Below are 27,791 nucleotides of genomic sequence, written 5' to 3'. Positions count from 1 at the left end.
AGAGAATTGTCAAATTCTCTAAGGACCAGAATGGTCCGGCTTCATCTTGCTGATCTTGACTTCCCTCGCTGGTCATTGAGGACTTCCATTTTCGCAGTCGGCTGCCAAACAGCGACGAAGGGCGCATTACTTGAATTTCCTTGGTGTGAGATGGAGAATGCCGTCTCCAGGACCGCAGGCGGGCATATAGCACTAGTGATCACCCTTAGGACTGATTGACCTGCTTCGAGTTTCACATGAAGGATTCAAAAAAAAAAAGAAATGATATAGACGGAGATCTACCCGCCATCTTTGCTCCATAGGTTGTACATGGACCCTTCTTTTCTGCAGTAGATGGTGATTCCTGGTGGTGTCTTGACCACGGAGTATAAGACTTTCCTGGAAGTCTCCAAAGTCCGTCAACAAAACAGTCTCACTGCATATTCATGCCTCAGGCCACTAACGCCTCCCCCGCGCTCGCATGACCCCATGATGGGCCCGCAAGTGGGCAACCCGACGCTCTTACGCTTACTCTTACGCTCTTACGCTCCTGCGCTCTGACTGAAATTGGACCATCTTCCTCGATTCTGGACCTTCGCCCGATCGCTTCTCCCTTCTTCCGTCATCGTTGCCCGTGTTCACCGTTGACTCGTGTCGCCTCGTCCTTGCCCTTGTGTTTGGTGTTTTCGACGGATTGCATTGGCGTGCCCAAGATTGCCTCATCTGCTTGCGTGTTCGGCGTTCTGGCTCGGTCCGATGTCTACTTTCCTCCTTCCTTGATCCGCCCCAATGCCAACACCGAGTGACCGTCGCCAAAACTCGATCGCCGAGGTGATCTCCACCCGAACGTGTCCGCCGGAATTGGATCGTCTCTCAGATTGGAGAGACTCTCCAGAGCCTACGATCTCACCCGGCGAGATTGTAGACGATCCTCTGACTCCCGCCAGTGCCCTAGCACCCGCGCTGGGTCGCTCCGAAGATGGCAGCGCGCTCTTGGCGTCTGATCCGCTGAGAGTGGAGAGCAAGATAAGTGGCACGCCGGACGCTGAAACCGCTGCACGCGAGCGATCGAGTTCACCCTGGGATCGTGGCGCTGGGAGCCAGTCGCCAGTGATACCCTCAAACTCGTCACTGCTGCGCTACGAATTCTCTAATGTCCGGGTAAGTTGTGCAGCCCCCGTCTTGTTGTATGACCTTGCTTGCGCTGGGAATACCCTCATCTGACCGATCCCGCTACATAGCTCTTGCCGAATTACTCGTCCTCATTTCTTCGCTCTGGTAGCAAATTTGTGGGCAAGCAAATGTCCGATAAGCAAGAATACAACGTAGATGTCGAAATCATCCATGTGGACATGGCCGAGTCATATCTATGTGGCTACCTTCGCATTCAAGGTTCGCTATCGCTGCTGGGAATCCACGAATGTGTCTGGAAGCATACACTAACAAGCCTCCCCCGTTGATCAGGTCTGACTGAAGATCACCCCACTTTGACCACCTTTTTTGAAGGGGAAATCATCGGCACCAAGCACACATTTCAGACCCGAAACGAGCAATGGGGCGCCAACGAGAAAATAGATATCCACCACTGGTCCCGATTTCCTGCCTGGAAGCCGCTTGCCAAACAGGCCAAGCGAACTGATTTTACATATCGAAACTTTGCCCAGCGCGAGCACGTGTTCATGCGATGGAAAGAGTACTTCCTCGTTCCGGATCATCGTGTTCGGACCATCTCTGGAGCCAGCTTCGAGGGATTCTACTACATCTGCTTCAATCAAATTGAAGGATCTGTCAGCGGTGTTTATTTCCATGCAAAAAGCGAGCGGTACGTCATTCATCATTCTTCGGGTGGTCATTCCAAGACCATTGACTCTCTAATCATGTTTCTTGTATAGATTCCAACAACTTGAACTGAAACATGTTGAAGATCATGGATGTGCCCCAGCGGTCGAGTTTCGCTAATCACCCGAGACGGCAAAGCGTATGGCTGGCGTTTCCTCATCCTGCAGCACTCGGGTATCAACCGAGCGCCCTTCACTCCTCACTTCCTCCCTCACTTCCTCACGCCACGATGCAAAAACGAACAGCATTACAGTCTACACCCACCTCCAGATTCCATGTCGCCATATCCCCAGCTTGAATTGATCTGGATAGCGGCCTGTGCGGGCCCACGTCGGGTCGTTCTATATCTCTCTCATTCTTCTTTAACTTCACCTCCCTCTTTACCCCCCCTGATAGGTTGTCACGCAGCGATGACCCTTCGGCCTTGCAGGTCCTCCTTCTCCATCCACACCACCTCTTCCCGTCTCTCCTCTCTACACACATCGCCTCATGATAGCGGGAGTCGTTTCACATTCTCATTTCACGTCTCACGAACCTTTCGTCTAGGAGCCGGCGTTTCATTGTCAAGTGTTTGGCGTGTTGGTGCTTCCATTAATTGTTATGTCCATCCATCCATGTCCTTCCACCCATGAGCTTGGGGTTTCGTTCGTGTTCATCAGCTACATCTTGTCATCGATTTCCGTTTAGTTGATTGCGCAATAATTTACGCCTGGTGGCTCTTGTTGACCCATACTAGCCATGAGAGACAGTTGGTCAGCAGAGAGATTACCCTACTGCAGCAAAGATATCGTCCTCACGTAGTTGCCACGTAAGGTATTTCTGCCTAATATATTCCAGGATGACCTGGCAGGAACCCCTTACGATCATGCTCAGGGTTGATTGGAAAGGTTCTCACACCTTGTGAGCTCATCTATGCCGAAGCCCGGAGATCTTTTGATAGTACGATGTCCGACCATATGCAAGAGATCCCATTTGAAGAAACGTCAAACCTATTGTAACGTAAATGGAGAGTTGAGGAAAAATTGATTTCATACACATTAAACAACAGAGTCATACGTAAACACAAATGGCAGACAAACCTGAGAGAGCCAGCGCCAAAGCGGGAAAGGACCACGGAACTCCTGCGATGACAACCCAACCGAGCTTCCACCTGCGCCGACGACAACGACACATGAGACAAATCCGTATAGATCGAAAAATGAATAATAAGTGTAAGAAGGAAGAAAAAAGTGTTCGCAACGTAATCAGACCAAGAAGAAAGGAACATCAAAAGAGCATATTGGGGTATCACATGCGATGCCATCTGAGGGGTGGGTGAGGGGGAACAGAACGAAAGATGATTTGGAACTCATCTCGAGCGAGTGTGGACGTTGATCAGAAAGCGTTTCGGAACTTTTGCCCATCAACGATGGAAATGAGGAAAAGGGTTTAAGTTGACAGATTCGGACAAAATGGACACAAGAGATGAAATGGACGATGCACAAGCACAGACGACGTGAAGATGCTAGACAAGAGGGGGTTGTCTCAGCTCACCAAATCACGCGTAGGTCGAGCTTTGACGACTCATAGAGCTAGTGGAGCTGCTGTAGCCAGCTTCACTACCGGGAGTCGGAGGTTCCACGACGACCTGCTGGCGAATGGAGACGATCCACTCGTGCTGAAGCAACTCAGCGGCAGTGGGTCGTTGCAGAGGATCGCACTCGAAGCAGCGACGCACAAAGTCAATGCCAATGTCGCTGAGTTGATCCTGCGTAGGTAGAGCCGGCGTGTTACCTTGGGCGATGTTATACATAATCGCCCACTCATTGTCGAGGGTAGACCAGGGACGGCGACCGGTTGCCATTTCAAGAATGACACATCCCAGTGACCAGATGTCAACGGCCCCTTGTCGATTGACGAGGTCCGAGGTATCGCCACGGATGACTTCCGGAGACATGTACATCGGGGTACCTGTGGTCGTTTTCTGGTTCTTGCCTCGCTGGCTGGCCATCTGGTTGGTCATCTGGTTGTCCTTGGCGAGCATGCCACCGCTTGGTCCGTCCACCGGTGCTACTGTACGGCCGGTACGAGCGATTATTTTGGCGGCACCAAAGTCCACATATTTGATGATGCCGTTGTGGTCCAGCAGGATGTTTTCGGGTTTGATATCCCGATGCACGATGCCTGCCTGGTGCAGGTATGCCAGACCCTCAAGAAGTTGCAGTGCGTACACCATGATGACGGTTTCATCTTCAATGCGGCCGTGTTCCAGCAGACTTGCGAGAGAGCCTCCTGAACAGTACTCCATGAAGATGTAAACCTTGTCGCGGTGAACCTCGATACCATGGTAAGACACAATGTTGGGATGATCCAAGACTTCCAGAACACCCATTTCGTCACGGATTTGCTGCGCAATCTTGGGGATCAGCTGAGGATCCTGCAAACGAATCTCCTTGACAGCCATCAGATAATTGCTGTCGAGGTTGATAGCCACATAAACGGAGCCGAATGTGCCGCCACCGATGAACTGGCCTTGCTGCCAACGCAGAGTGACATTGGTGGCAGAAGATGACAGCACTGTCAGCGACCGGTCGGCTTCGTCAGAGCCCTCGAGGACCCTACCGAGTGCTTGACGTTTGGTCTCCTGTCTTCGGTCTTCAATTTCCGTCAAACGAGCAAGCCATTGTTCGCGCACAAGCTTCGAAGCCTCCTCGTCACTCAGGATACGTCCAGCGCCAACCTTGCGGTGGCCAGCACGCTCTTCGATACGTTGTTTCTCCGCCTGCGCCGCGAGAGACGACCGAGCACCCATAATATCGAAGTGGGAGATGAGCAGAGACATGCACCCCGCGACCTTGGAACGCAGGCGGCTGAACTCCTCCTCGTACATCGAAAGTAAATGCCGACTCGTAGTAATTGCCATGGCGAATTCAAGCGCCGCTACTGCCCACTTGAAGGTCTTTCGGTCCGCGGCGTCGCACTCATCGCAGATGAAGGAGACCCAATCCAGCGATAATTCCACCAGACGAGCACTGTTCATCGCCCGTCGGTTGGCATCGACATAATTGCTTGAGCGTTTACCAAACTCGGTAGCAAATGCGTAGCAGGCCTGGATCAGATCGTTGTTTTCCCAGGTCTTTTCCCGAAGCTGATCCTTGATGACAGCCACACTATCCATGATGGCCATGGAAAGCTTGAAAGATATCTTCTTGATCTTGTTCAGCTCCACATTGACCCGGCCCAGGTTAGCGCGTTGCTCAATAGCCATGTCCAATTGGATCCCAGTCAGTTGAGCCAGCTCCATCCTAGCATTCTGCAGGCGTTCCTGCATGCCTTCAACGACAAGACGGAGCTTGCCCAGACGAACATCAGTAGGCTGCTCTAGGAAGTCAACCTTCATCTCCTTACCAGCCCACGCGATGGGCTTCTCGGGCCGAATGACGAGGACGTATGGGATGTGTGGGCCGTCCTTGGTGGACTCGTCTTCACGGAAGGAGGTGGCCAGGATAGCTTGGATGTCAGCTGGTCGATTCCACAAGGAATGATGAGCAATGAGGTAAACACCCTTCTGACCGACGGAGGTGGGTGACGTGACAAGGAAGTGATCGGAGACGAGAAGCGCTTCAAAGAATTCATATGCAATGTCCGTTGTGAGGTTGTATTCGGTAGCATTTTCAAACAATTGACACAAGAACTTTGAGAATCGATACAGCTTGCGTTGACGAATACGTGTCGAGTCCAGAATACTTTTGTAGCGTTTATCCATGTCGGCAACACTCTCATTTGCTCTAGGAACAAGCTCACGCTCAAAGTGAATCATGAGTCGCTGGAGTGACTTGGCGGTTAAAGCACTGCACAGAACGGAAGAAAAGGTGTCAGTTTCCACGATGGGGTGAGAGTTTGAAAGAGCGCATGCACATACCTGAATTGTTCGGCAACTTCAATGTCACCATTTTCGATCTGGCGACCATGACATAAGAGAACTCCCACTCTTGCTCCAGGATTTCCGCCTCTTTGAAGGTATTTTTGTTTGCATTCAACTTCCAGTTCAGGATTCGGAAGTAGTATTTCATAGCATCCAGAACCACCGAATCAAAATTCTCATCAACACAAGGAGGCAGATCCCAGCCTGGCTCGGGGCGTGAAATTTCCAAGTACCGTTGCTTGATCTGCGTGGCCACTCGCATCAGAATCTGAAACTGGGAGATCATCTGATCCACCAGAATGGGAGACTGCTGGGCCGGATCCTTCATGTTCTTCGCGTACGACAATCGCACTCGAATGATTTCTTGGATCAAACGTGAGGGGAAATTGATCAGCGTCAACAGTTCTTCAATATACGGCGGCAGATGCCGGGCCGCGAACGCTTCGGCGTTCTCAATCAGCGTGCCCTTGGCTTTTGGATGACTCTACCGAGACCGTTCAGCATACTGTGATCTCCCTGAAGAGTCTTCAAGCCATCCTCCTTCATGATGCGATCCAGGAATGACGAATCTTCCGACAGTTCACTATGCTCGTATATCGTTCTTGGTTGGCTAAAGTCGAGGGCATCGTTGCCCACCCAGCTTTGCAAGACAGCCAGCTCGGTGTTGATCAAGGCTGTGATATTGTGCCAGGCGAAGATGGCTGCACGGCTAGAGTAGAACTCCTCCGAAGCCGTGCGAGGGTTTGCAGCTTCCATTTCCTTCGAGGTGGAATAGAGAACTTCGCATTTCTCGACTTTGGCAACCACATCCTCGACCTGCTTCCTCGGCGGCTTACCAATTTCTGTCTCACCTTTGATTTGGAAGTTGATAATCTCTTCAATGAGGGGCCCGAGCTGAGCACGAGAATCATCGATCAATTTTCGCTGCAGGGCGATGCTTCGACCACACGTCCTGGCACGCACGCCAATCCACAGGGCATGGCCCAGAGCAGCCGATCGCTTCGATTCTGTGGAATCAATCAACCGCTGTTTTTCCTGCCTGACCACATCACCCTTGAGCACAGATGCCAGCATAGAGTGCCATTCTAGCCGCTCCTGATTCTTCGGGTTCTTGAGCTCTTCGATCGTTGGCAGATTATCATCGGGGAGGAACAGTTGAGTGTCGGGGTCATATGAGTCGTCGTCGAAGGGGACTTCAGATGAGGGGGAGGGATCTTCGAGATCAGCATCACCGGGCATCGCGTTGGGAGGCTGCATGTCGTCGAAGTGGTGATACCAAGCCTGGGGATTGGCCCGAATCCGTTGCACGTAGGCCTTCTCCTGGGCGCGATACTGTGCGTTGGGATCACGCCGGGCACCTCTCTTCGTTGACGACGACCGTTGCCGGTCGTTCTGCAGACTGATGTATTGAGGTGGACGACGTTGGGGGGCGTATGTGTTCGAGGGTGTTCTCGCTGGAGCGGAGGGTCGTTGTGGTCGCAATTCTCCCGGCATGCCATGGGTATCGACTTTGTCCAAGACCACCGAGGCTGGCCCAACGCTCGTTCCCCGAGGACGGCTTGTGGGAGTGCTGCACCATGATCCTCCCAAACTAGTGGCGAGTGACGGAGGCGATGAGGTGATTGTGGTGGCCGGTGTCTGCACCTGAGACCCGTCGATGAAGGTCTCCCCAAAGGTTGAGTTTCCTCTCAGCGGATACTGAGAGGGAAATTCGTCCGAGGAGCCCGAGCCATCTGAATCATGGCTCACGATATCAGGGATCTCCATGATGGACCGTGTGATGCGAGAAAGGCTCTGGCGATGGGTGGTGGATGGAGCTTCAGAGGATCGGTATCCATGATACGAATGATAGGGGCCTTGTGGCGGTGCGGGATCACGGTGGCGTGGGGGGGGGGAACGGACCCAATGGCAGGACCGTCCGCCCGTCACCGTTCACGAGGACAAAATCAGATTCTTGCTTTGGGAGTTCCAATTGCCAACAATCCTGGCCCTGTCCTGTGGCTGTTGTCCATTTGGCCTTGACATGACAGCGATCGGCCTGTTGTCCAACCGTGCTGGGTGGCTCCTCCCCGGAGGCACGGCTACGGAGATCCCTGCTAAATCTAGTGTCTGTTCACAGTCTACTGGTTTTCATGTAAACTCAAGGGCCATGTCGTGTTGACAATCTCTTTGATGCTAGAATCTATGTATGTATTGTGTGAAAAGGCCATATGGAGGCCAGGAGACACAGTATGAGCATCGACAAAAAAATGTTACAATAACATTCTGGAAAGGAGAACCTGTGTTTGCAGCTTTGTCATGGGAATTTTTTTTCCCTTTCTTGTTCTAAATTACAAGGAATGGGGCGGAAACTACACGCGGCAGAAGGGATCTCGTTCCACGAATAAGAAGCCGTTGGTGTGGTCTCCCGTTTGATTGCACTTTTTCGCGTTTTATGAATTTGAACGTGTGCATGCTCCCGTGACTTTGAGAATAAGTTCCTCCGTGTATGCTTGCGTAAGATCAGCAAAGGTCCGACCTTCCAAGCGTGCAAGGCTGGTTTGACTCGACAGCGGGACTGTCGGTGGTTCATCAGAAAACGTTGAATTGATTGCCCTCCTTGGGTCCATTCATTACCGATCGTATACTGTGGAGTATCGAAGGAGTGTTGATCCAATCATCTTGCTACCTCTTGATAGGTCAGCACCAATAGAATTCGAATCTCATTTGCCTGCTGCCAATCTGAAGAATCCCAGGTGATCAATGTAGCCGCTCGTTGCATCCTTCCATGAATGGTACGCATAGCTTTTTCAGAAGATGGTCAATGCCACTGATTGAAAAGTGTCTCACTCGAAAGGGGAAACCATGTTACAGGGCTGTCTACTGTATGTGGGTCAAACCTAGGTTGCCCCAGAATCTTCTTCCTCCGCGCATAAGAAAGAACAGTATACATCCCGAGCTTTATCAAACTAGCTGGGACCAAATATAAAATCTCCTACTTCCGGTACCGATGAGAAAGTAGTTGAGATCCTTTTGAGATCCTTTTTGATGGAAGAGGATCATAAGCTGGTGTGCCTCTTCCAATACCGGTACGGACGCTGTTCTTCCCACAATTCAGCTGCTTCCACTGAGATGGGATGATCCATCCACTCATTCGCCGCCCGTTTCTAGAGCTTGAGCCCACAAAAAACACCCAGCCTATTCCACCAACGCTATGTAATACTCCCAAGGGTCGGGCGAGGTAGATACTGTTCTATGGAGACTGTATACTAAGTTCTTAAATGCTCGATAATAATATGTTCTAAGTACTTGAGTTCTGGACTTCAAATATAGTTCCTCCGCCGATTATGTCACGGCAGACAAAAAAACATGAACCTATGTATTCCACCAAAACAGGATCTCCAGTTCGAGAAGCTTGATCGTTTGCTGAATTCTTTTATTTTCATTCCGTTGCAGATCTGGATTATGGTGGCACATCTAATCGCAGCTTGTCTCGGTCGTCGGGCCGATCGGTGGGGCGGTGGAACTGGTTGCTGCAGGCAGCCTTATGGATCCTTGAGAGAAACTCCAGGTTCCCACTATGTGACAGCACAGAGTTGCTACGCACTAATACAAGTCCAACATGAAAGAATAAAAAGTGTAGAAATAAGTCTGATCCAACATCAGGTCGTCTGATACTTGTCACTGGGGGTGCTGAAGATTTCTTTTGTATAAAATGTTGTTCCACAGCCATGCATGGGGGCCAGTCGGAAGAGTTCTCACCCAAGAAGTACTAAAGTTCTCTCTCAACCAGCCAGATAAGCAGAATATATAACTTGAGATTCAAAGAATGGCGCATTTTCTGGGTTCGACGGGCTGTGATTTAGGTCAGTTTTCAACTAACACAAGTCAACGCATTCAGGACTACGTCTGGGACCTGGCTGCATATCCAGTAGGTGGAATTACACAGCGCATTCATACAATAGAATGTCGGCGGCCAGTGGTAAATATGGGTGATCTTGTAGAAAATAATAGGTCGAGGTAGGTCAGCTAGGCAGGATCCTCACATGCAAATATGGGGTTGAGCAGAGTTCATGGAGGGTAGCACCGCTGAGCCGGGGCACGGTAACATAGTAGTGGACATGCCCCCGGGCCACCTCACGCAATCTCAACGCGCTCGGGCTAGGACTTTGAAGTCAGAGTTCAAATACTCGGATCAAGATGGGGTAGCAAATTCAGTCTGTGGCAAGTTTATTCGAATCTCCGGGCAGCGTCCTGGAAAGTGCATCAAGGTGGAAATTAGAGGGTACGACTGTCTATTGCGGAGATGGAACGTCTTAATCGTCGAAGCAGATAGATCTGCTTCCTTTTCATGTGAGGAGGAACTATTATTGACCATGCTTTGTTTAAATTCCTGTATCTTGTGAAGCACTAGTGCATAACTTATAGCGTGCGATAATGTGTGGGACAGTCATTAATTTATGTCTGTCCATATGTTCCTTTCCTCGTGGTTGAAATGGCCTCCGGGCGAACTGAAATGGCGTCAGAGGCTTATTTAGAACGGACAGTGTAACATGTAGCTGGAAGCGAGGATAGAAAAGGATAAAAAAAAGTCGCAATATGATGGATGAAAACGAAGGTCGAGTCGACCCCGAGATGACGGGGGTGTTCGGGCTCGGAGTAATAAACGTGGTCATGATAAGCACCCCTGTTCTTGGAGATCCTCACTTCTAATTGGTCTACCGCTGGGTATTTGATAAGGGCCTGGCGAGCCTCCAGGCGCACGGACCGAATAAAGAAAATAGAACTTAACGGGAAAACATTCTGCCTCGACCTGAGCAACATTGTCAAGTTGAGGGGCGGCTGCTCGCCAGACATGTGCGACGCGGAAATACTTTGATATGAGATACAGAGCCACATTCAGACTTCAGTCGACGGTGACGCGTCAACTAAAGGGTGCATGTATAAGGCAGCAGGAACCCCGGGCTACCGCTTTATAGACCGCTTTCCAACGAGGCGATGAAGCGTTCTTTTAAACTCAGGGAATCGCCTCGTCTACTTGCTGCCCCTCCTGGGTGTTGCTTTCGCCTGCCATTTTCGCTGCCATATCAGCCGGAGAAAGCACTGCGTTGAGTATTCTCTGGTGCGCATCACTGTTTGACTATACTTAATCACAGGAAGACGGTGCATGAGCATCGTATCTTTTTAGGCATTCCAGGATGCGGATGAAGATAAGCTTCTGTTGCCGCTGATTGGTCGACGGCCGGATGCCCATTATCTACAGCCAGTTGTAGAGGACCAGCAACGATCCTGGGATTGCCCTTCCGCTCGACATTATTGTTTGACTAGGGAACTTTCCCTGCTTGCGTCGGGCTGCTGACTGGCCCAAGCTTCAATTCGTTTTCTTGTGATGTATCCAATGGCTTTTGGTCTGGATGGCATCCGCGATTAGAGCGGTATCCGAACTATTTACCTAATTCGCTTCTATCAGGACAGTATTGCTGCAATTTATGGACCCAATCGTGTTATCACTACCTTCCCAGGACACTCGGGACACGGTGTATCACGCCTCTTGCATGGGTTCTGGAAGAATTGCTTCACGAATCCTGAAGTCCTAGGAGAATACTGCCGGTGCCTGACGATCAGTCCTGAAATCTCCCATCTCAGGTGCGTACCATACACCATTGAATAGGCGTCGAGTCGAGTGTGAGTGTGGAAGTCTTTGATTACCCAAAAGCCGCCCTGCTCCCAAAGGATGTAGAAGGATCGATTTGTGAACATTTACCCCGTATTCCTGGCCGGTAGTTGTCCGGCCCCATCCACCCATTCCGTAACCTTCCGTTCAGGCCCATCTGAGCCATGGCCACAGTCCTCCTCATCTCGGACATGGCTAAGTTTAGGGCGTTCTTGGCTCCGGTTATCAGCGACAAAGGACAAAGATACAATGAATCACACCAACGATCGAGATGACCACATGTTCGCCTCCACTATCAGGAGATCACTATCAAGGCCGATGCCTGACTCTTACCGGACCAGATGGTGAGGTTTAAAACCTTATGGTTTGAGAACGGCCAGAATGTCCATTGCTGCTCCTATTTAATAATCATACCCGTACCCTCCTGCAGGTACTTGATAGATCAGCATTCCCCTAGCTTCTCTATCCGTTGCTCTTCTTCTAGCTCCGCGGGTCGGTCGACTTGGAGAGCCTTCCATTTCAAGCCCCCCCCCCTGAATGATCGACTAGGCCTTTCTGCAAAGTAGCGCCTTTCCAGTGAATTTTGAAATACAAATCATCAGCCTAAGCCGCAATTTCGAGTGGATTTTCTTGGCTGCTTGGGCTTTTCCAATATCCAACCATCAAGACCACCTCATACTCGATTATTGAACCCGACTCACGTCTGGTATCATCATGTCGGCGTATCCAGTGCCTTACAATGGCACCATCAGCACGGGGGGAGACTCGTTGACAGAGGATTTGAACATTTATTACAATGTAAGGCCTCTGATTCTCGAGACAACTTGGTACGAAAGGAAAGCTGACGAGGATCGTGTAGGCGGGTGACATTGCGTGGGTTGTGACCTCATCTGCCTTGGTCTTGTTGATGATTCCCGGTGTAGGGTGAGCAATTATGTCTCTTTTTGTGGATGTCAGTAAGCGAAGAGACTGACCCATGTCCCCTTCATTCTCTAGCTTCTTCTATTCCGGTCTCGCGCGCCGCAAGTCGGCCTTGTCTCTGATATGGCTGTCTATAATGTCAGTTGGTGTGATCTCATTCCAGTGGTTTTTCTGGGGATACTCTTTGGCCTTCTCCCACACAGCTGGAAGTTTCATTGGTGATCTGGCGAACTTTGGCATGAAGGATGTGTTGGCGGCACCCTCCGTCGGCGGTACCAAGGTGCCAGATCTTCTATTCGCCATCTTCCAGGGCATGTTTGCTGCAATTACGTGAGCTTCACCCCGTCAAAGCCCCAGTCTTGTGTGCTGTGCCAATAGTGAACCTGCTGACTGTGAATACTCTAGTGTCGCTCTTGCCGTCGGTGCCGTAGCGGAGCGTGGCCGCATGCTGCCCTGTATTATCTTCATGTTCGTCTGGTCCACCGTTATCTACGACCCAATTGCCTGCTGGACCTGGAACTCTTCTGGTTGGGTCTTCAAGCTGGGTGGTCTCGACTTTGCTGGCGGTACCCCTGTCCATATCGCTTCTGGCTCTGCTGCTCTCGCCTACTCCTTGATGCTGGGTAAGCGTCGTGGTCATGGCACTCACGAGCTCAACTACCGCCCTCACAATGTGACTCACGTCGTGATTGGTACTGTCTTCCTTTGGGTTGGCTGGTTTGGCTTCAACGCTGGCTCCGCCCTGTCAGCAAACTTACGTGCTGTCATGGCTGCTGTGGTGACCAACCTGGCCGCCTCTGTTGGTGGTGTCACCTGGTGCCTGCTTGATTACCGCCTGGAGCGCAAGTGGTCTACTGTCGGATTCTGCTCCGGCGTCATTGCTGGTCTTGTCGCTATCACGCCAGGCTCAGGCTACGTCACTCCTTGGGCTGCATTTGTCTTCGGCGTTGTCGGTGCCATTGCCTGCAACTATGCCACCAAGTTGAAGTTCCTGCTTCAGGTTGACGATGCCTTGGATATCTTTGCCGTCCACGGGATTGGCGGTCTTGTTGGTAACCTTTTGACTGGTCTCTTTGCCGCGTAAGTTTACACCGAATTCGCTCAAGGGATAATCTTCAAGTCTCAAGTACTCACACTGCTTTCAGCGATTACATTGCGCACTTGGATGGTGCCACTACGATTCCGGGTGGCTGGATCAACCACAACTGGATTCAACTGGGCTACCAGCTTGCTGACTCGGTCACTGGATTCGCCTACTCCTTTGTCGGCACTTGTATCATTCTATTCATCATGAACCTCATTCCGGGCTTGAGCCTACGTGCCCCTGAGGAGGATGAGATTATGGGCATTGATGACGCCGAGATTGGCGAGTTCGCCGTAAGTCCAGCATCATACCGGTTCACTATCAAAGGACACGTAACTGACTGATTTTCTCTTCTTTAGTATGATTATGTTGAGGTGACTCGCGATATCATTAATGGAGTTGAGGGCAGCGATGCTGGTTCCAAGCGTACTATGACTCCCACTGGAGAGCACGGCACGACCATTGACACCAAGGCTTGAAGAGCCTCCTCTATGACCACACCCCCTTAGCATTTAATAACCAATTTCTTTTGTCATATATTCATGTCTCGAGTCCGATGGCACATCCCATCAATTCCAGATTCTGGTTCCTTCCTCCGGCAGAGCCATCTCTGACGCCGTCTTTTTGTTCTTCTTTTGAAACCTTTACCAGATACCCTGCCAATTCATTTGACTTTTTTTTTTTGTAAATAATCGCGAAAGCACTTCGAAATCATTCTCGCAATACAGAGATATGTCTCTGTTTGCATTCAAATATACAATTCTTTTGCTTCTTTAAGTATTTTTCGAACCCAGCAATTATTTCAACTCACAGCCTGTGAACCAATGTAGGCCGTGGCCAGTTCCTCACGATCAGATACCAAACCGTGACGTATGCAGTCCAATCGGCCCGCGGCCGAGCTGGGGGACAACCTCGTTCGAAAAGCTTCCCGCCCCCGGAGGCCGCGCGACTGAAGGCTCAGGCTCCAGCTCATGCGAAGTCCACACTTTCCTCAGACGTCCAATGCCATTCGCTTCCCAATAGTCGCTTCGCGACCACACATCCAGCGCAACCTCCTTGAAAATCCTACACCTCGGCTCCGACAACGACCAACCCTTTCTCCGGAAATGGCTTCGACAGGCCTTGACAAGGACGCCGGGAACGCGCCCGCGTTCCCCCAGGACCCAGCGGATTTTGATAGCGATCCCCGGATTTCCTTTTCAAAAATCGACGACAAGTTCATTCTGGAAACGGAGGATGGCCAGGAATACGAATATGATACTGGTATTAAACGCTGGGTGCAGAAGGTCTGTCTTGTTTCCTGCAAATTTTCTTTGGCGCGGCCCAATCCCCCCAGGCGTGGGCAGGGATGCCAGCTTTGCTTGATAGCCGTGTTCTGACCTTGTCGCAATACTCTAGATCGATGAAGAACTCCTCAGACAACAGCAGGAGGCCTACAAGGTCGAGGGAGTTGATGACGGGGAGAACGTTCACCCGCGCGATAAGAAGCGAAAGCTACCAGACGGCCAGGTAGGCTACCATCCTACCCTCCCGGAAGAGACCATACCAGGCAGCTGCGTCATCCAATGATTGGGATAGCTAAGTGGAGGTACAGAATAGAGAAGGCAAAGCGAAAAAGCCCCGAGTGAACCATGCCGTCTGGGTCACCGGTCTTCCACTCGATGCCGAACGGGACGAGATTGAAGAAAGCTTTTCTCGTTGGGGAGTCATCGCACGAGAGATTGACAGCGGGGCTCCGCGGGTCAAAATGTATTACGACGAGAATGGGAAGTTCAAAGGCGAGGCCCTGGTGGTCTACTTCCGGCCAGAATCTGTCGCTCTGGCCATTCAAATGGCTGATGAGACATCACTGCGCGGGCCGACTCCTCTTTCAGGAGGCGCGGACTCCATGCGAGTTCAGGCGGCCGAGTTATCCTTCAAAAGCCAAGTCGACAAGCCAGACAAGCCGAGCGGTCGCGACCGGCGCAAGATTCAGGAGCGAACCAATGAATTAAATAGGTGGGAATCACCACTCCGGGCATGGAACTTGTTGACCGGGACTAACGTGCAGAAATCTCTAGTTTGTTGACCGATTGGGATGACGATGACCCCAGCCAAAAAGTTCGTGCCGTCACCAATCAAGATAGGACTGTGGTGTTAAAACATCTGTTCACGCTAGAGGAATTGAAAGTGAGTGGACATTGGAAAAGACCACTTGAATGCGAAGGGGAACGTGTCGAAAGATTCTGACTGGCTTGATGAAGGATGATGTTGAAGCGATTCTGGATATCAAAGAAGACGTTCGGACCGAATGCGCCAAGATTGGGGAAGTCACGAATGTTGTCCTGTACGACCAGGAGCCCGAAGGAGTTGTCACTGTCAAATTCGCGCAAGCCGAGGATGCTCGAGAATGCGTTGCCGTGCGTTACTTCCTTCTCATTTTCCACTTACTCATGCTGACCTGATCTTGCCTTCAGCGCTTGAATGGTCGATTCTTTGGCGGTGATCGCATTGAAGCTTATGTGAATACCACGGGCGAGAAGTTTAAGAAGATGAATGAGCGAAAAGCCGCTCTCGAGGACATGGTCGAGCGAGGTATCGACGCCGAGGATGACGAAGAGAACGAGCGGCTCAAAGAGTTTGGAGATTGGTTAGAAAACGATAAATAAGAAAATGCCGCAGGATTGGGCACAGTGAGCAGTGATGCATCCGTCTAGTGCGAGCCGGGATAAGTGAGATACCAGCATCAAGAATTTATGCAACTCTGGACAGTCGATTTACGTCGCTACAGCCCCATAGCGGACAGCTAAGAAATCTGCCAACTGCCTTCCCTGCTTGTATGCCTCCAAGTTCCAGCAGTATTAGCAATTAGAAGCCTACTACACGTACTGAATAGTGGTGCATGGCCGGGTCCATGGCTTGGCCAAGACACACTCACTCAGCATGCTTGCGCAGGTCGTTGCGCTAGTTGATGGGTTAATTAGAGATTCGAATGAATGTGATTGGCATGGACCCACAGGCCGTCAAACAAAGCAAACAGCCCAAACAGTGGTTCGTGGCCGCGGCGCGCGGTCTGAGATCACCTGATTTCCCAACTAAATGGGTCAAATGTCCCCAGCTACGCTAATCCCCATTGGGCTGTCTCCCCTCCCCTGAACGGTCCTTTTGGCCTGAGGTGGTTTGTTGTTGATCTCCACGCCCACACACCGACCTTTTCCTCTCCTCTCCTCCTCCTCCTGGGCTTTTGGTTATCCACCTTTCTCGACCTCTCATTCAACACCCATTTCTTCCTCAAATTTCACCAATTCCCATCCATAATGCGTGAGATTGTACGTTTCTACCCCGATTCGACGCGTGTTACCGACGTTTAGGACTTTACCCCTAAAGATTACGGCCGTTACCAAACCCCCCACTAGTTCAGCTTGTGCTAATCTTCTCTTTTCGACTATCTTTACAGGTTCACCTTCAGACTGGCCAGTGTGTAAGTCACATTCAAAAACCACGTGGAGAATAGGTCAGATGTTGGAATATGATGGTTTTGACTGAACGGAATTCCGGGGTGTAGGGTAACCAAATTGGTGCCGCTTTCTGGTACGTGCCACGCCTCCCTGGGATATCCCGAGCACAACACGACAATTCCTTGTGTCGTGATTCGATCTAATATGAGAACCAAACTGACTCGATATTCAGGCAAACCATTGCTGGTGAGCACGGCCTTGACGGCGATGGCCAGTAAGTCAACAGCTTGCCCCCCCCCACGATGGGATCCTGACGACAGAGAATGGCGGTCTGATATTTTTCGGTTTAGCTACAATGGTTCCTCCGACCTCCAGCTGGAGCGCATGAACGTCTACTTCACCCACGTAAGTCGTGAAAAACGTCTTCCCAATCAAAGAAATCTCCCAAACCTGATCATTGAAACGTTCGATTTTCCAGGCTAGCGGTGACAAGTATGTTCCCCGTGCCGTTCTCGTCGACCTGGAGCCCGGTACCATGGACGCTGTCCGTGCCGGTCCCTTTGGCAAGCTCTTCCGCCCCGACAACTTCGTCTTTGGCCAGTCTGGTGCTGGTAACAACTGGGCCAAGGGTCACTACACCGAGGGTGCCGAGCTCGTCGACCAGGTCATCGATGTTGTCCGCCGCGAGGCTGAGGCTTGCGACTGCCTCCAAGGTTTCCAGATCACCCACTCTCTGGGTGGTGGTACCGGTGCCGGTATGGGAACACTCCTGATCTCCAAGATTCGTGAGGAATTCCCCGACCGCATGATGGCCACTTTCTCCGTTGTTCCCTCCCCCAAGGTTTCCGACACCGTTGTCGAGCCTTACAACGCGACTCTGTCCGTCCACCAGCTTGTTGAACACTCCGACGCGACCTTCTGTATCGATAACGAGGTATGTATGGCCTTTGAATGGCTAGAGACTGTTAGACGTCGAGACCGAATAACTAACAAGGGATTCGTTCCCTCTCCGTATAGGCTCTCTACGACATTTGCATGCGCACTCTCAAGCTGAGCTCCCCCTCCTACGGTGACCTGAACCACCTGGTCTCTGCTGTCATGTCCGGTGTCACCACCTCCCTCCGTTTCCCCGGTCAGCTCAACTCCGATCTCCGCAAGCTGGCTGTCAACATGGTTCCCTTCCCTCGTCTGCACTTCTTCATGGTCGGCTTCGCTCCCCTGACCAGCCGCGGTGCCTACCAGTACCGCCAGGTCAGCGTGCCCGAGTTGACCCAGCAGATGTTCGACCCCAAGAACATGATGGCTGCTTCCGACTTCCGCAACGGCCGCTACCTCACTTGCTCCGCTCTGTTCCGCGGTCAGGTCTCCATGAAGGAGGTCGAGGACCAGATGCGCAACATCCAGAACAAGAACAGCAGCTACTTCGTTGAGTGGATTCCCAACAACGTCCAGACCGCGCTGTGCTCCGTTCCCCCCCGCGGTCTCCGCATGTCCTCCACCTTCGTCGGTAACTCCACCTCCATCCAGGAGCTCTTCAAGCGCATCGGCGACCAGTTCACTGCCATGTTCCGTCGCAAGGCTTTCTTGCATTGGTACACTGGTGAGGGTATGGACGAGATGGAGTTCACTGAGGCTGAGAGCAACATGAACGACCTTGTCTCCGAGTACCAGCAGTACCAGGAGGCCTCTATCTCCGAGGGCGAGGAGGAATAGTAAGTGTCCACTCCATCTATGAAGTTTGTTTTCTTCTGTTTATTTGCAATTGATGCTAACCATGACGTTTCCCTTCTCACCAGCCCCGCCGAGGACGTTCACGAAGAGGAGATGTAAACTTGTCTATAACCAATTGGTTGGAAGACTTGCGTGCAGTAATACCCTTGGATCAACCTACATTCTCTATGTGTACGGGGCTTGACTTTGAACGGGTCTGACTTTTCCCGCCCCCAGTATCTTGTTTGAGCGCCTAATGTAACCCACCTTTTATTCTGTCACTATTTTTTCCCCTTCCCCTTCGTGCCTGTCGGATTTCGGCGGTTAACCCGACCTGCCGGGCTGCGAGTTACATATTGGAAAAAGCAATTGACGAAATGACCTTTGTTGTCTAAGTTTGCCTGGATCGAAGTGATACCGATAGGTCCCTGGTCTGGTATTCTCGTCACATGTTGGTTGTGAAGTAGCAAAAGTAGTGTGGTCTGTTTGTCTACGTACTTGCAGATCAAGTGGCACCTAGCGTATTTCCTATCAAGTCATCATGGAGGTGTGAAACTATTGGAGTGCACGGTCAAGGATCATCTTTCTCGCCCGTCCTCATTTCCCCTCAATGAAACGGACATTTTCCCGTCCGATACCCCTTGTACTCCTCCATGATCACCTCCAGCGACTTCCGTCCCTTCCCCTCAAAGTATTTGGGACCAACATCCTCCAGCTGATAACCTCTTGGGTAGTATTTTTCACCCTCGTCTCCGGGCACGGGTAGCCCCATGAGACGGGTCCACAAGGCCGTCGGACCCCAGCGATTCCAGAGTGTCGGCTTGACATAGTACGGGGCTGCTTCCCACTGTGTGAGGAAGAAGCGATTATTCTCGTCGGGCTCCTCGGTGAAGGGGGTGTAGCGCAGGGCGTACGGTCGAGGAAGACAGAGATACCGCAGGACCCATTTGCGGATGGAGAGGATGCTGGACATGACCGCGGAAACGTAAGGCGACGGGGGATCATAGCTACATGGCTTTTGTCAGTCATGGAAGTTTGGGTAAATACTCCTGGGATTTGGGCCCGACATACAGCATCGCCTTGCGCAATCGATCATCCATCATGAACGAGACTGCCTGCAATCCCATCGGATGGAACACCTTCGGCAATACGTACAACAGAATCGCCGTTGTTTGGTCGGCTGTCTCCCGATTCTTAATGTCAGGTACCATGTGCACCGCTTCGTAGGCTTCGCTCCACGCCTCCAACTCGTCGAGCCACTGGATTCCATCTCTGAACCCTGTGGCGCCAGACGGCAACTTCTCATAGCTGATATCCAGCGCGTCCCCGGCACTTTTCCAAAAGGTGCCGATGGCGCACCGTTCCAGGTCGGTCAATTGGCGCCATTCGAACCGGTTAATGAATTTGATCGGCTCAAGAGCAAAGAGGGCAAGGGTGTAGAGCATGTCGTCGTCGAGGATCCTGCCCGAGGCTCGATACCCGGCGTGGAGGAAACGGGTGCGGGCGAACGAGGTGTAGGCTCGCTGGGAGGTGGGACAGTTGCCCACGATTTCAGACACGAGGGTGCTGGTGTCGGTATAACGCTTGAGGGATGTCGCAGGATTGGTGAACTGGCTGGTTTGGACCAGCAAATGGGAGATTGTGGGAATTCCGTATGTCTGCGATCCCGATCGTTTAGCATTGGATCTCTCTCCTCCGCGCGAACCATTCTCACGAGCATTCCCCTCATCATTCGACGATGGGCCGGCCACCGCCACGAAGCCAAGAGAGAAAAAAAGTCATACTCGCCGGCTCTTCGGATGGACGGCCATGAATGATGTAGACACAAGCTCTTCAAAGGTTCCCTTCCAGCACGGATAGGTGGAATGTGGTGATACGTTTGACATACCCGGAACAACGCAAATTGCAGTGCCTTAACGAAAATGGTAGGAAACTCGAGTTGAGCGACGACCTTTTGGATCTCAAATGCATCGTCGTCGGTCATTTTGGCCATATCATCTCGTGTTTTGTACGGGTATTTTCGGTGCAACTCTTTTACTCGTCGATATCGCAAGCTACGAGTCAACATGGGATACCCGATTGCCACAGCCACGGCGTAAGGGAGCCATTGTCGCGGAGCGGCGTCGAGGATGGCCTTTACAAATGGATGCTGCGCAGCCAAGGAGAGGATAGACGAGCTCTTGTCCATTGCTTCCTTTGGCGTGAGGTTGAGGAAGAGGCCGGATTCAGGAGAGACAAGGGGAGTTGAACAGTTGGTGGGGAGAAAGGTTGGTCTCCTGGATCTCTCCGCACGTCGCACCGAGCGAGGCGAAAGAGCCGAGCTAGCAGACGGTTACTTCAGTGGTGGTGTCGATACTTTCTCTATTTCGGACTTGGAGCTCAGCACTTCATTTCAGTTCAGCCCCTAGCGCCAGAGCGACTGTCCCGCTGTCCAGCCGTGTGTATCGCACATTGTCTAGACAGGGTCCCCACCGGCGGGATGCAAGCCACTGTGGGATCCACTCGATCGTCGGCTGGTCAAGTTGGGCTTCATGCAATGCGTCGGTCATGAATATATGTCGCAGCTTGATTATTACGGCATCTGATATACTCTATCCTATCCATGGGAGCGCACACGAGGCTTGGTGGAGGAGATTGATCTCGTGGACAGTGACATTTGTTGCCATGAATCTCCCTCTCGACTCATCTACTGGGTAATCTCCCATGTGACGACTTCATCCTTGATCAGGGGACATTGAGTGCCATAATATCATCTAACTTCGCCCAGTGTATTGCGAGCTACTAGGAGATGTATCACCAGTTATACTGTACAAAATGCACGCAGCCTCTTCACCACTCGACTGCCATGTCAGCGGAAGGAGTCTCCGCAATCAATCCCATTGCGGGCCGCAGTATTCCGGCTGCTTGTGTAACACGAACCGGTCATGTGCCTACATCCAACAGCTTGGAGGGGAGCAAGGAGGCCTCCTGCACGTCACCTCATACATTCATCTCTCACGGCCCGAAAGTTAGGTGGCACGCGAGTGGTCTCAGCCCGTCTCGCCTCAGCGTCCCAAATACCTCCGTTCCAGAGCTCGGAGGGGTGGGAACACAACGGCAGTAAATGCAGCTCCGGTCCAGAGACCGAGATCGGCTCCCGAGGCGACATGCGCCAGAACACCACTATAAAAGGCTTGTTTCTGTCACCAAAAAAGTCAGCTGCTGGAAACCCCGTCTCCGGAAGAACATCAAATGTACGAACCATGCCAATGACCGCACCGGCCCATCCGACCAGAAAGGAAGCGCCTGCCGCAAGGCCCAGTGGGAGCTGCTGCGGTGAATTCCATGTGGACCAGTCATATTCATTGCTTCGTCGAAAGCAAAGGTCCTCTTGGACGACGATCACTAGCCATATCATGACCCAATAGCCAATCAGTGGAAGAAAGGACTTGAAGACCTCGTACAACGAGTTTCGGCCTCCCATCGCACAGGCTGTGTAGATCACCGTGGCCAGAGTGGTGAAGATGGGCTGCGGAACTCGCCCAAAGAATCCTCCTAGCATCTGTAGGTTCATGCCCATCGAATAAGCCCCGGGCGTGTTGTTGGCGACGAGCGACAGAACGTTGATCACGGCACAGAACTTGCCGAATCCTCCGAGCGCATCATAGGCGGCCATCAGTAGGCCGCCGGGCGTCCGTCCATACTTGTCGAGGAAGAACGGAGAGCTCGCCATCATAGACCCCAGACCAATCCCCATGAGCAGGGTGATCATCATGGCCTGTGAGCTGCCCAGGACGGTCGCGGCGAAGGTTTGCCAGCGCTTGATATGTGGTGGGTGAAAGACGTAATAGTCCGCAGCCAGCGGCGCCCAGGCTAGGGCCACGGACACTCCGAGGGAGAAGAAGGTCACTCGCTTGGCATTGAGTCGGTCCTGTGAGACGGGGGTGTGGATCGAAAAGTCGAAATGAGGCCCAGCAGAGCCAAGCATCACGCACAGGACCATCAATTGGGGAAGCCATGCAAATCTAAGGGGTACAGAAACACAACCACCAGGGCATGTGAACATCAGTGTGGGATTCCTGACGGGATGAGATCCGGGGCGAGACGGGCCAGTCACGAACCGTTCATAGATTTGGAAGATGCGCATTCCAAACATGGCCATCGCCCAGCTGGTCACGGCCACCACCACAATGCCAACCAGGACGGAGATCTGTCCGCCTGAAATCCTGGACAATATCTGCCCTCCCGTCACACAGCTGACCATACTGTACCCGATATTGGTCAGTATGTTCAGGGCGATGCAGACTTTGCTGGGGTAGTATCCCATAAAATATCGGGCCACAATCTATTCAACACGCCCCCACCACCACCACCATTAGTATGGATCGGACAACAGGCTGGGTCAAGGCTTTCCTTCCGGCTCGATCTCCCCGCTCAAGGGACCAGAAACAGAACGTACCAAAGTGCGATTTCCACTTCGCGGGCCCCAGGTGCTCATATATCCTACCGTCATCGTCCCAACTAGATTTCCCAATATTGCGCAGATAGCGGCATCTTTGAACCTCAGGCCGAGCACCAGAGTCCCCATCGATCCCACGATTATATTGTTGATTGACAAACTCATGCTGAACCAAAGCAAGATCATATGTAAAAAGGTCGAGGAGGTAACTGGCTCTCTTTCCTCCAGAGGTATTGGTTTGATGCCCCGAGGCTCTGCGCCTTTCAATCTGTTCATCCATCGTTGACGCCTCGTGGAGGGAGTTGGTGCCTCAAAAGCCTCTTTTATGGGATCGTTGGAGGAGCTGTTGGTGAGTTCCAGTTGACTGGTACTGCCAAGGGACGGCGATCCGTTAATTTTCTCAATATCATCGGGTCGAAGCCTGGATTGGGATGCGAATATCTCGCTGGATGAGATGGTGATCATGGTTTGGGTTTTCGCCGCTCAATCTTCACACTGACTCGGTCTCGTTCGGCAAGATTAGTCGGCCGTGCTGCTCCCACAAGCAGAGAAGCTTTGAAGAGTAAATCTTCTCTTCACCGGCCGTCCCTCAAAACGAGACAAGATCTGACGACTGAGTGAGCAGTGCAGACTACCTAAACAACAATGGTCGCGAGAGAACAAATGAAGAAAAAGAAAAAAGAACCGGTGCCTTGGTCATGAAGGCCGAATATGAGATGAAATCGATGCGTTTCCAGCTTGACAGATATAGTTGGGGAAGGACGTACGTCTCATCAAAAGCCCCAATTCTCAGGGCCTTCGTTACAGGGATGGTCCCGTTGGTCCCAGTGAGCAACAGAATTTTGTTCAAAGGGGACAAAAAGCTCCTCAAATCAAGACTTGACATCACCTGGTCTGAAGGGAGCCTTTGCGGCTTTCAGATGGTGGACGGGGCGCGGTGCAAGTGTAACCATTTGACGCAGGCATTCCTGAGCAATCAAGGACTTTGTAAATCTGCTGCTCCGAGTACCGAGCCAATGATGATGACCACGACACCACTCCCGATCCATCACGTCAAGGTACGAGATCTTCTTCTTCTTATAAATTGTACCACTGACAATAAGGCGTTCTGGAGAAGTCTCTCAGATAGAGCGTGGAGTCCAACGCGCAGATGCAGATCATCGTCGTACACCGTCATCATATGGTTCATACTCAACCATCTTCACTTTCTCCCTTCTGCCTCCCGCTCCTTCCCCAATGATGCCATCTGATCAGGTACCAATTCTCTCCCTTCAGGCCCGTCATCGCATGAGAAAAGGGGAAATTCTTTTTTAGAATAAACACGCCGCACTTCCGAGGAAATATCCCGGATCGACCTCGTACTTCCTAGTCGGGTAGCGAAGCATACCCTAAAGCTCCGACAATATCTCCACGGGAATGCAAGTGTCTGCAAGGGGGGCAGCAGAGCTCCCCCACGACTATTTTTGTCAGCAGTACATCAGACGGGCTGAATAACTTCCGGGGAAGGGGGAATTTTCCACCTCGAAAAATGAGGGTGATTGAGAGAGAGAGGGAAAGAGAGAGAGAGAGGGAAAGTCAACAAGTAGGAGAAGGCATCAGTGGTTCAGCTCAGTCTTCTTGAATGCTAGGACTGGTTGGAGGGGAAAAGACAAGGAAAAAGGCCTTGAACCGATTCGATTTCTCTCATTTCATAGGATTTTCCCCTCTCGATCTCAAGTTACAGATCAAAGCTTGGCTGTTTTTGTTTTTGTCTTTTTTGTTTGAATTTTTTTTTTTTTTGAAAAATCAGGAAAAGTCTTGATGGAAAAATGAACCATCAAATCGGTTACATTCGGATAGTAGCACGTACTATGCAGTCTTAATTGATTAATGAAGTATTCCCATTTGAGCCGGAGGAATATTACTTCGACGTCTGCACAATTGATGAAACATCGTCCGATAAGTTGCATACTTTTGGAATGATTGATGATAAGGCTGTTTCCAATCCACTTGTCTAGTTCCCTGAATAAGAGTGTTTTCTCTACGATGTAGAGATCAAGACTGTCGAGTGATCCGGGGGTAAAAAGTCAATAGTCCCAATTACCTGTTTGTTTGTTGTTTATCGATGTCTTTGCACGTCCTATTTAGTTTTGAATTGATCTGTGATTTTGAAAAAAAGAAGATGGTCAAACTCGAAACGCTTTGGATGCTGTAGTGACCGTCTATTGCACCCAATGTGTACGTCGTCCGCTAATGCGCTGGATGGAGCCCGGAATCTCGAGGAAGCTGGCTCTCGCTCTCCCCGAGTTGTAGAGCCTCATAATATGACGAAATGTGAGGTGAGAAAGAATCAGACGTGGAGCCGGTGAGCAAGCTTCGACTTTTTTTTTTCCTATGAGTAAGACGCTACTGATAGACTCGACCTTTCTTCCCCTCGGGGGTTGCCCACTTTCCCATGCACCAACCGAATTATTCCCATCACTGAAAACGCGTCATCAAGAATGGATCCGACACACTCGAGCCTCGCCCTCGCACCCAAATGTCCACCACGCGCGATCCATCCTGATCCTGGTCGGAATCCACGACGAAATACCACCCGAAGAAAGCCGCCGCGACACAGGCATGATTCGGAAACACTTTGACGACTTGTCCCACACTGAGCGGTACCTTCCGCTTCCTGTCGGCTTCCCAAGCGACAACGCCATGTTCCTGACTGATTCGATCAACCATCATTCGTGACGAGGTAGATGCCGCTTCAACTCGCCATGACGAAAGCACGCCCCAGCCCGGATAATTGGCGCAAGGCTCGCGGCCCAAAGCCAGCGTCCCCGCATCAATAAGTGCCTCGGCATTCTCGCGCTCCCCATCATTATATACACTGCACACTTCAGCGACGACGGTCATGGCAATCTCGTCTTCGAACCTGCCGGTTCCATCCCGCGCATTCGTCGATACCTGCTGCATATCCAGAATGGGATAATTGCCTGCGTGAAGCTCAATTTTCACCCTGGCATCCTTGTTATCCGAACCAGGGTTCCGCAGTAGAGCTCTCAGCTTCTCAGCCTCTTTTCCCATGGGACCATCGCTGCCGATGTCTCGGGCCAAACTGTGCGAAGACGAGATTTGTGGCGTCGCTCCCACACTAATAATCAGGTCCCGATCTCGAGGGAGGAGGGACAACCAGCGATTCAGCGCCTCTTTGCATCCGTGGATCTCAGCAAGAAGATGGTCCATCGCTTCGGCGGTAGATTGGGCGCTGTAGCTCAAACTGCTGTGTGAGTATAAGCCCAGCAGGTGGGCCCAGCCTTCTGCCTCGGCGTGAGCGAGTTTCTCCAAAAGTCCATTCTTGTTCAGCGAGACGGGCGGGAGACCGGCACGGTGATACCCGGTGTCGATTTTGAGGAAGACTCGTGCGGCGAAGCCCGCCGTTTGATGGAATTCTTTCAGATAGGGCACTTGGTCGGGATGGTCAATCATCACGGAGATGCTGCCTTCCCCGATATCGGCTGCCAGGGTGGCAAGTCGCCCGACGTGTGATGGCACGAGGGGAATACCATACAGGATGTTCACTGGGACTTTGGCACTTGTGAGAGACTTGAGTAGTGGAGAGAGTGTTTCAATCTCGAGGAGTGTTGATGCAATGAATTTGGGCTCTGGGTCACCGTTGTCCATCTGCATCTCGGCAATTTGAAGAGTCTGTCTTGCTTGTGTGAGCTTTTGCTCTGAACATGCCATATCTTATTTCTTTTTTTTTTCATTTCAAATTTTTTTTTACTTTCCTTCTTTTATTTTTTGTTTTTTTTTTAAAGAAAAAAGAAATCAGAAATCAAAGAATGCGTCATGTATCCCCTACACTACTAACCTTATGTGTCTTGACGTGTGCTCTGAAGCCGACGCCCAAGGTCTGGACAGTGTGCTTCATTTGAGCACAGTGCCGGCGGATGACAGCTCTGTCGAGCACAGCAGCAGGCTTCGGGATATTGGCGACATCCGTGCCGACCCAACGCTGCCGAAGCTGCTCTTCTGATGGTAAACTCAGAGACTCCATATTGTTGTTGAGCAATTGCTGGAATTATACTGCCGCGTGATGCGACTTGGTGAAGTTCAATTGATAGTAGGATGTTCCATAAATGCTGGAAAAGGCGGTACGGCCAGGAGAGACGTAGTGTCAGATCTAAGCACGAGTCAGGACTTTGGGGCTAGCGGTATACAAGTTGGGGTAATGAGTTGGAGTCATCCCCGCGTCGTTGGAGTAATGCGCGGTGGAGTCCTGATGGCCAGCGGGTGGATATAAGTATTCGTGAGGTGGAAGCGTCCAGAATTCAGCAATATAGAATGATGACGCAGTCTGCATAACGCTGACTGCAAATTTAGGTCCACAGGGCTGTTCGCTTTTCCAAGTGCCGACTCAGGCATGTCAGGGTGCTGATCGAATCTACTGCAAGTACGGCTTAGGTAGGCTAGTCTGGTTGTTCTGCAGTGCTTCTGTGGCGCGCGAGTCAACATGACAGCACGCAGACCGTTGTCATTGATTTTACAGGTGGACAAGTTACATAATGGCAGGGGGTACGGTGAATGATCACCCTTCCAAAATGGAGAAAAAGGCTCTAATACCGCAGTAAAAAATATTGACATCAGAGACCGGAACCAAAAGCATCAAGCACTATTTGTGACAATGAGATAAAAAAAAATAAAACAAATGGAAGCGCGGACAAACGCATACCGAGCCCAGGATATCGAAACAGTAGGGAAACATAAGGGAGCCTCAAACACCGCGCCATGGAGATGCTTTATTCAGTGGAATAGAGGTTCGCAAGTGGATGGCGCAAGCCATTTCTTTTTTTCTT

The 27,791-nt window shown here is 51.3% G+C and overlaps 7 protein-coding genes across 7 annotated transcripts; 4 read left to right on the top strand and 3 right to left on the bottom strand.

Moving 5' to 3' along the window:
- Nucleotides 1-768: 768 nt before the first annotated feature.
- On the top strand, nt 769-1,938 carry POX_c04113 (Glucose-induced degradation protein 4; the record flags this gene model as incomplete). Its single annotated transcript, XM_050112997.1, has 4 exons — nt 769-1,140; nt 1,221-1,371; nt 1,444-1,801; nt 1,872-1,938. The coding sequence occupies 4 exons, from the start codon at nt 769-771 to the stop codon at nt 1,936-1,938; spliced, it is 948 nt and encodes a 315-aa protein (XP_049970553.1).
- A 1,417-nt stretch (nt 1,939-3,355) lies between these two features.
- POX_c04112 (Serine/threonine-protein kinase SSK22) lies at nt 3,356-7,489 on the bottom strand (the record flags this gene model as incomplete). The annotated part of the gene is made up of 3 exons (XM_050112996.1): nt 3,356-5,648; nt 5,716-6,163; nt 6,229-7,489. The coding sequence occupies 3 exons, from the start codon at nt 7,487-7,489 to the stop codon at nt 3,356-3,358; spliced, it is 4,002 nt and encodes a 1,333-aa protein (XP_049970552.1).
- A 4,600-nt stretch (nt 7,490-12,089) lies between these two features.
- On the top strand, nt 12,090-13,859 carry POX_c04111 (Ammonium transporter 1; the record flags this gene model as incomplete). The annotated part of the gene is made up of 6 exons (XM_050112995.1): nt 12,090-12,173; nt 12,235-12,299; nt 12,372-12,626; nt 12,702-13,376; nt 13,442-13,673; nt 13,740-13,859. The coding sequence occupies 6 exons, from the start codon at nt 12,090-12,092 to the stop codon at nt 13,857-13,859; spliced, it is 1,431 nt and encodes a 476-aa protein (XP_049970551.1).
- Nucleotides 13,860-14,351: 492 nt separating this feature from the next.
- POX_c04110 (Splicing factor U2AF-associated protein 2) lies at nt 14,352-16,028 on the top strand (the record flags this gene model as incomplete). Its single annotated transcript, XM_050112994.1, has 6 exons — nt 14,352-14,666; nt 14,779-14,889; nt 14,975-15,378; nt 15,441-15,549; nt 15,624-15,779; nt 15,837-16,028. 6 exons carry the CDS (start codon nt 14,352-14,354, stop codon nt 16,026-16,028), a joined length of 1,287 nt encoding a protein of 428 aa, XP_049970550.1.
- Nucleotides 16,029-16,676: 648 nt separating this feature from the next.
- Nucleotides 16,677-18,647, top strand: POX_c04109 (beta-tubulin; the record flags this gene model as incomplete). Its single annotated transcript, XM_050112993.1, has 8 exons — nt 16,677-16,688; nt 16,817-16,840; nt 16,925-16,950; nt 17,050-17,091; nt 17,168-17,222; nt 17,296-17,751; nt 17,835-18,529; nt 18,614-18,647. 8 exons carry the CDS (start codon nt 16,677-16,679, stop codon nt 18,645-18,647), a joined length of 1,344 nt encoding a protein of 447 aa, XP_049970549.1.
- Nucleotides 18,648-19,134: 487 nt separating this feature from the next.
- Nucleotides 19,135-23,430, bottom strand: POX_c04108 (uncharacterized protein; the record flags this gene model as incomplete). Its single annotated transcript, XM_050112992.1, has 6 exons — nt 19,135-19,534; nt 19,599-20,185; nt 20,416-20,848; nt 21,588-21,706; nt 21,769-22,851; nt 22,966-23,430. The coding sequence occupies 6 exons, from the start codon at nt 23,428-23,430 to the stop codon at nt 19,135-19,137; spliced, it is 3,087 nt and encodes a 1,028-aa protein (XP_049970548.1).
- A 1,992-nt stretch (nt 23,431-25,422) lies between these two features.
- On the bottom strand, nt 25,423-26,992 carry POX_c04107 (uncharacterized protein; the record flags this gene model as incomplete). The annotated part of the gene is made up of 2 exons (XM_050112991.1): nt 25,423-26,640; nt 26,807-26,992. 2 exons carry the CDS (start codon nt 26,990-26,992, stop codon nt 25,423-25,425), a joined length of 1,404 nt encoding a protein of 467 aa, XP_049970547.1.
- Nucleotides 26,993-27,791: the final 799 nt, after the last annotated feature.

This window comes from Penicillium oxalicum, chromosome III, assembly GCF_001723175.1.
Source record: "Penicillium oxalicum strain HP7-1 chromosome III, whole genome shotgun sequence".
Classification (NCBI taxonomy): Eukaryota; Fungi; Ascomycota; class Eurotiomycetes; order Eurotiales; family Aspergillaceae; genus Penicillium; species Penicillium oxalicum.
The sequence above is the reverse complement of the archived record's forward strand: the minus strand, read 5'-3'. Positions and strand labels throughout refer to the sequence as shown.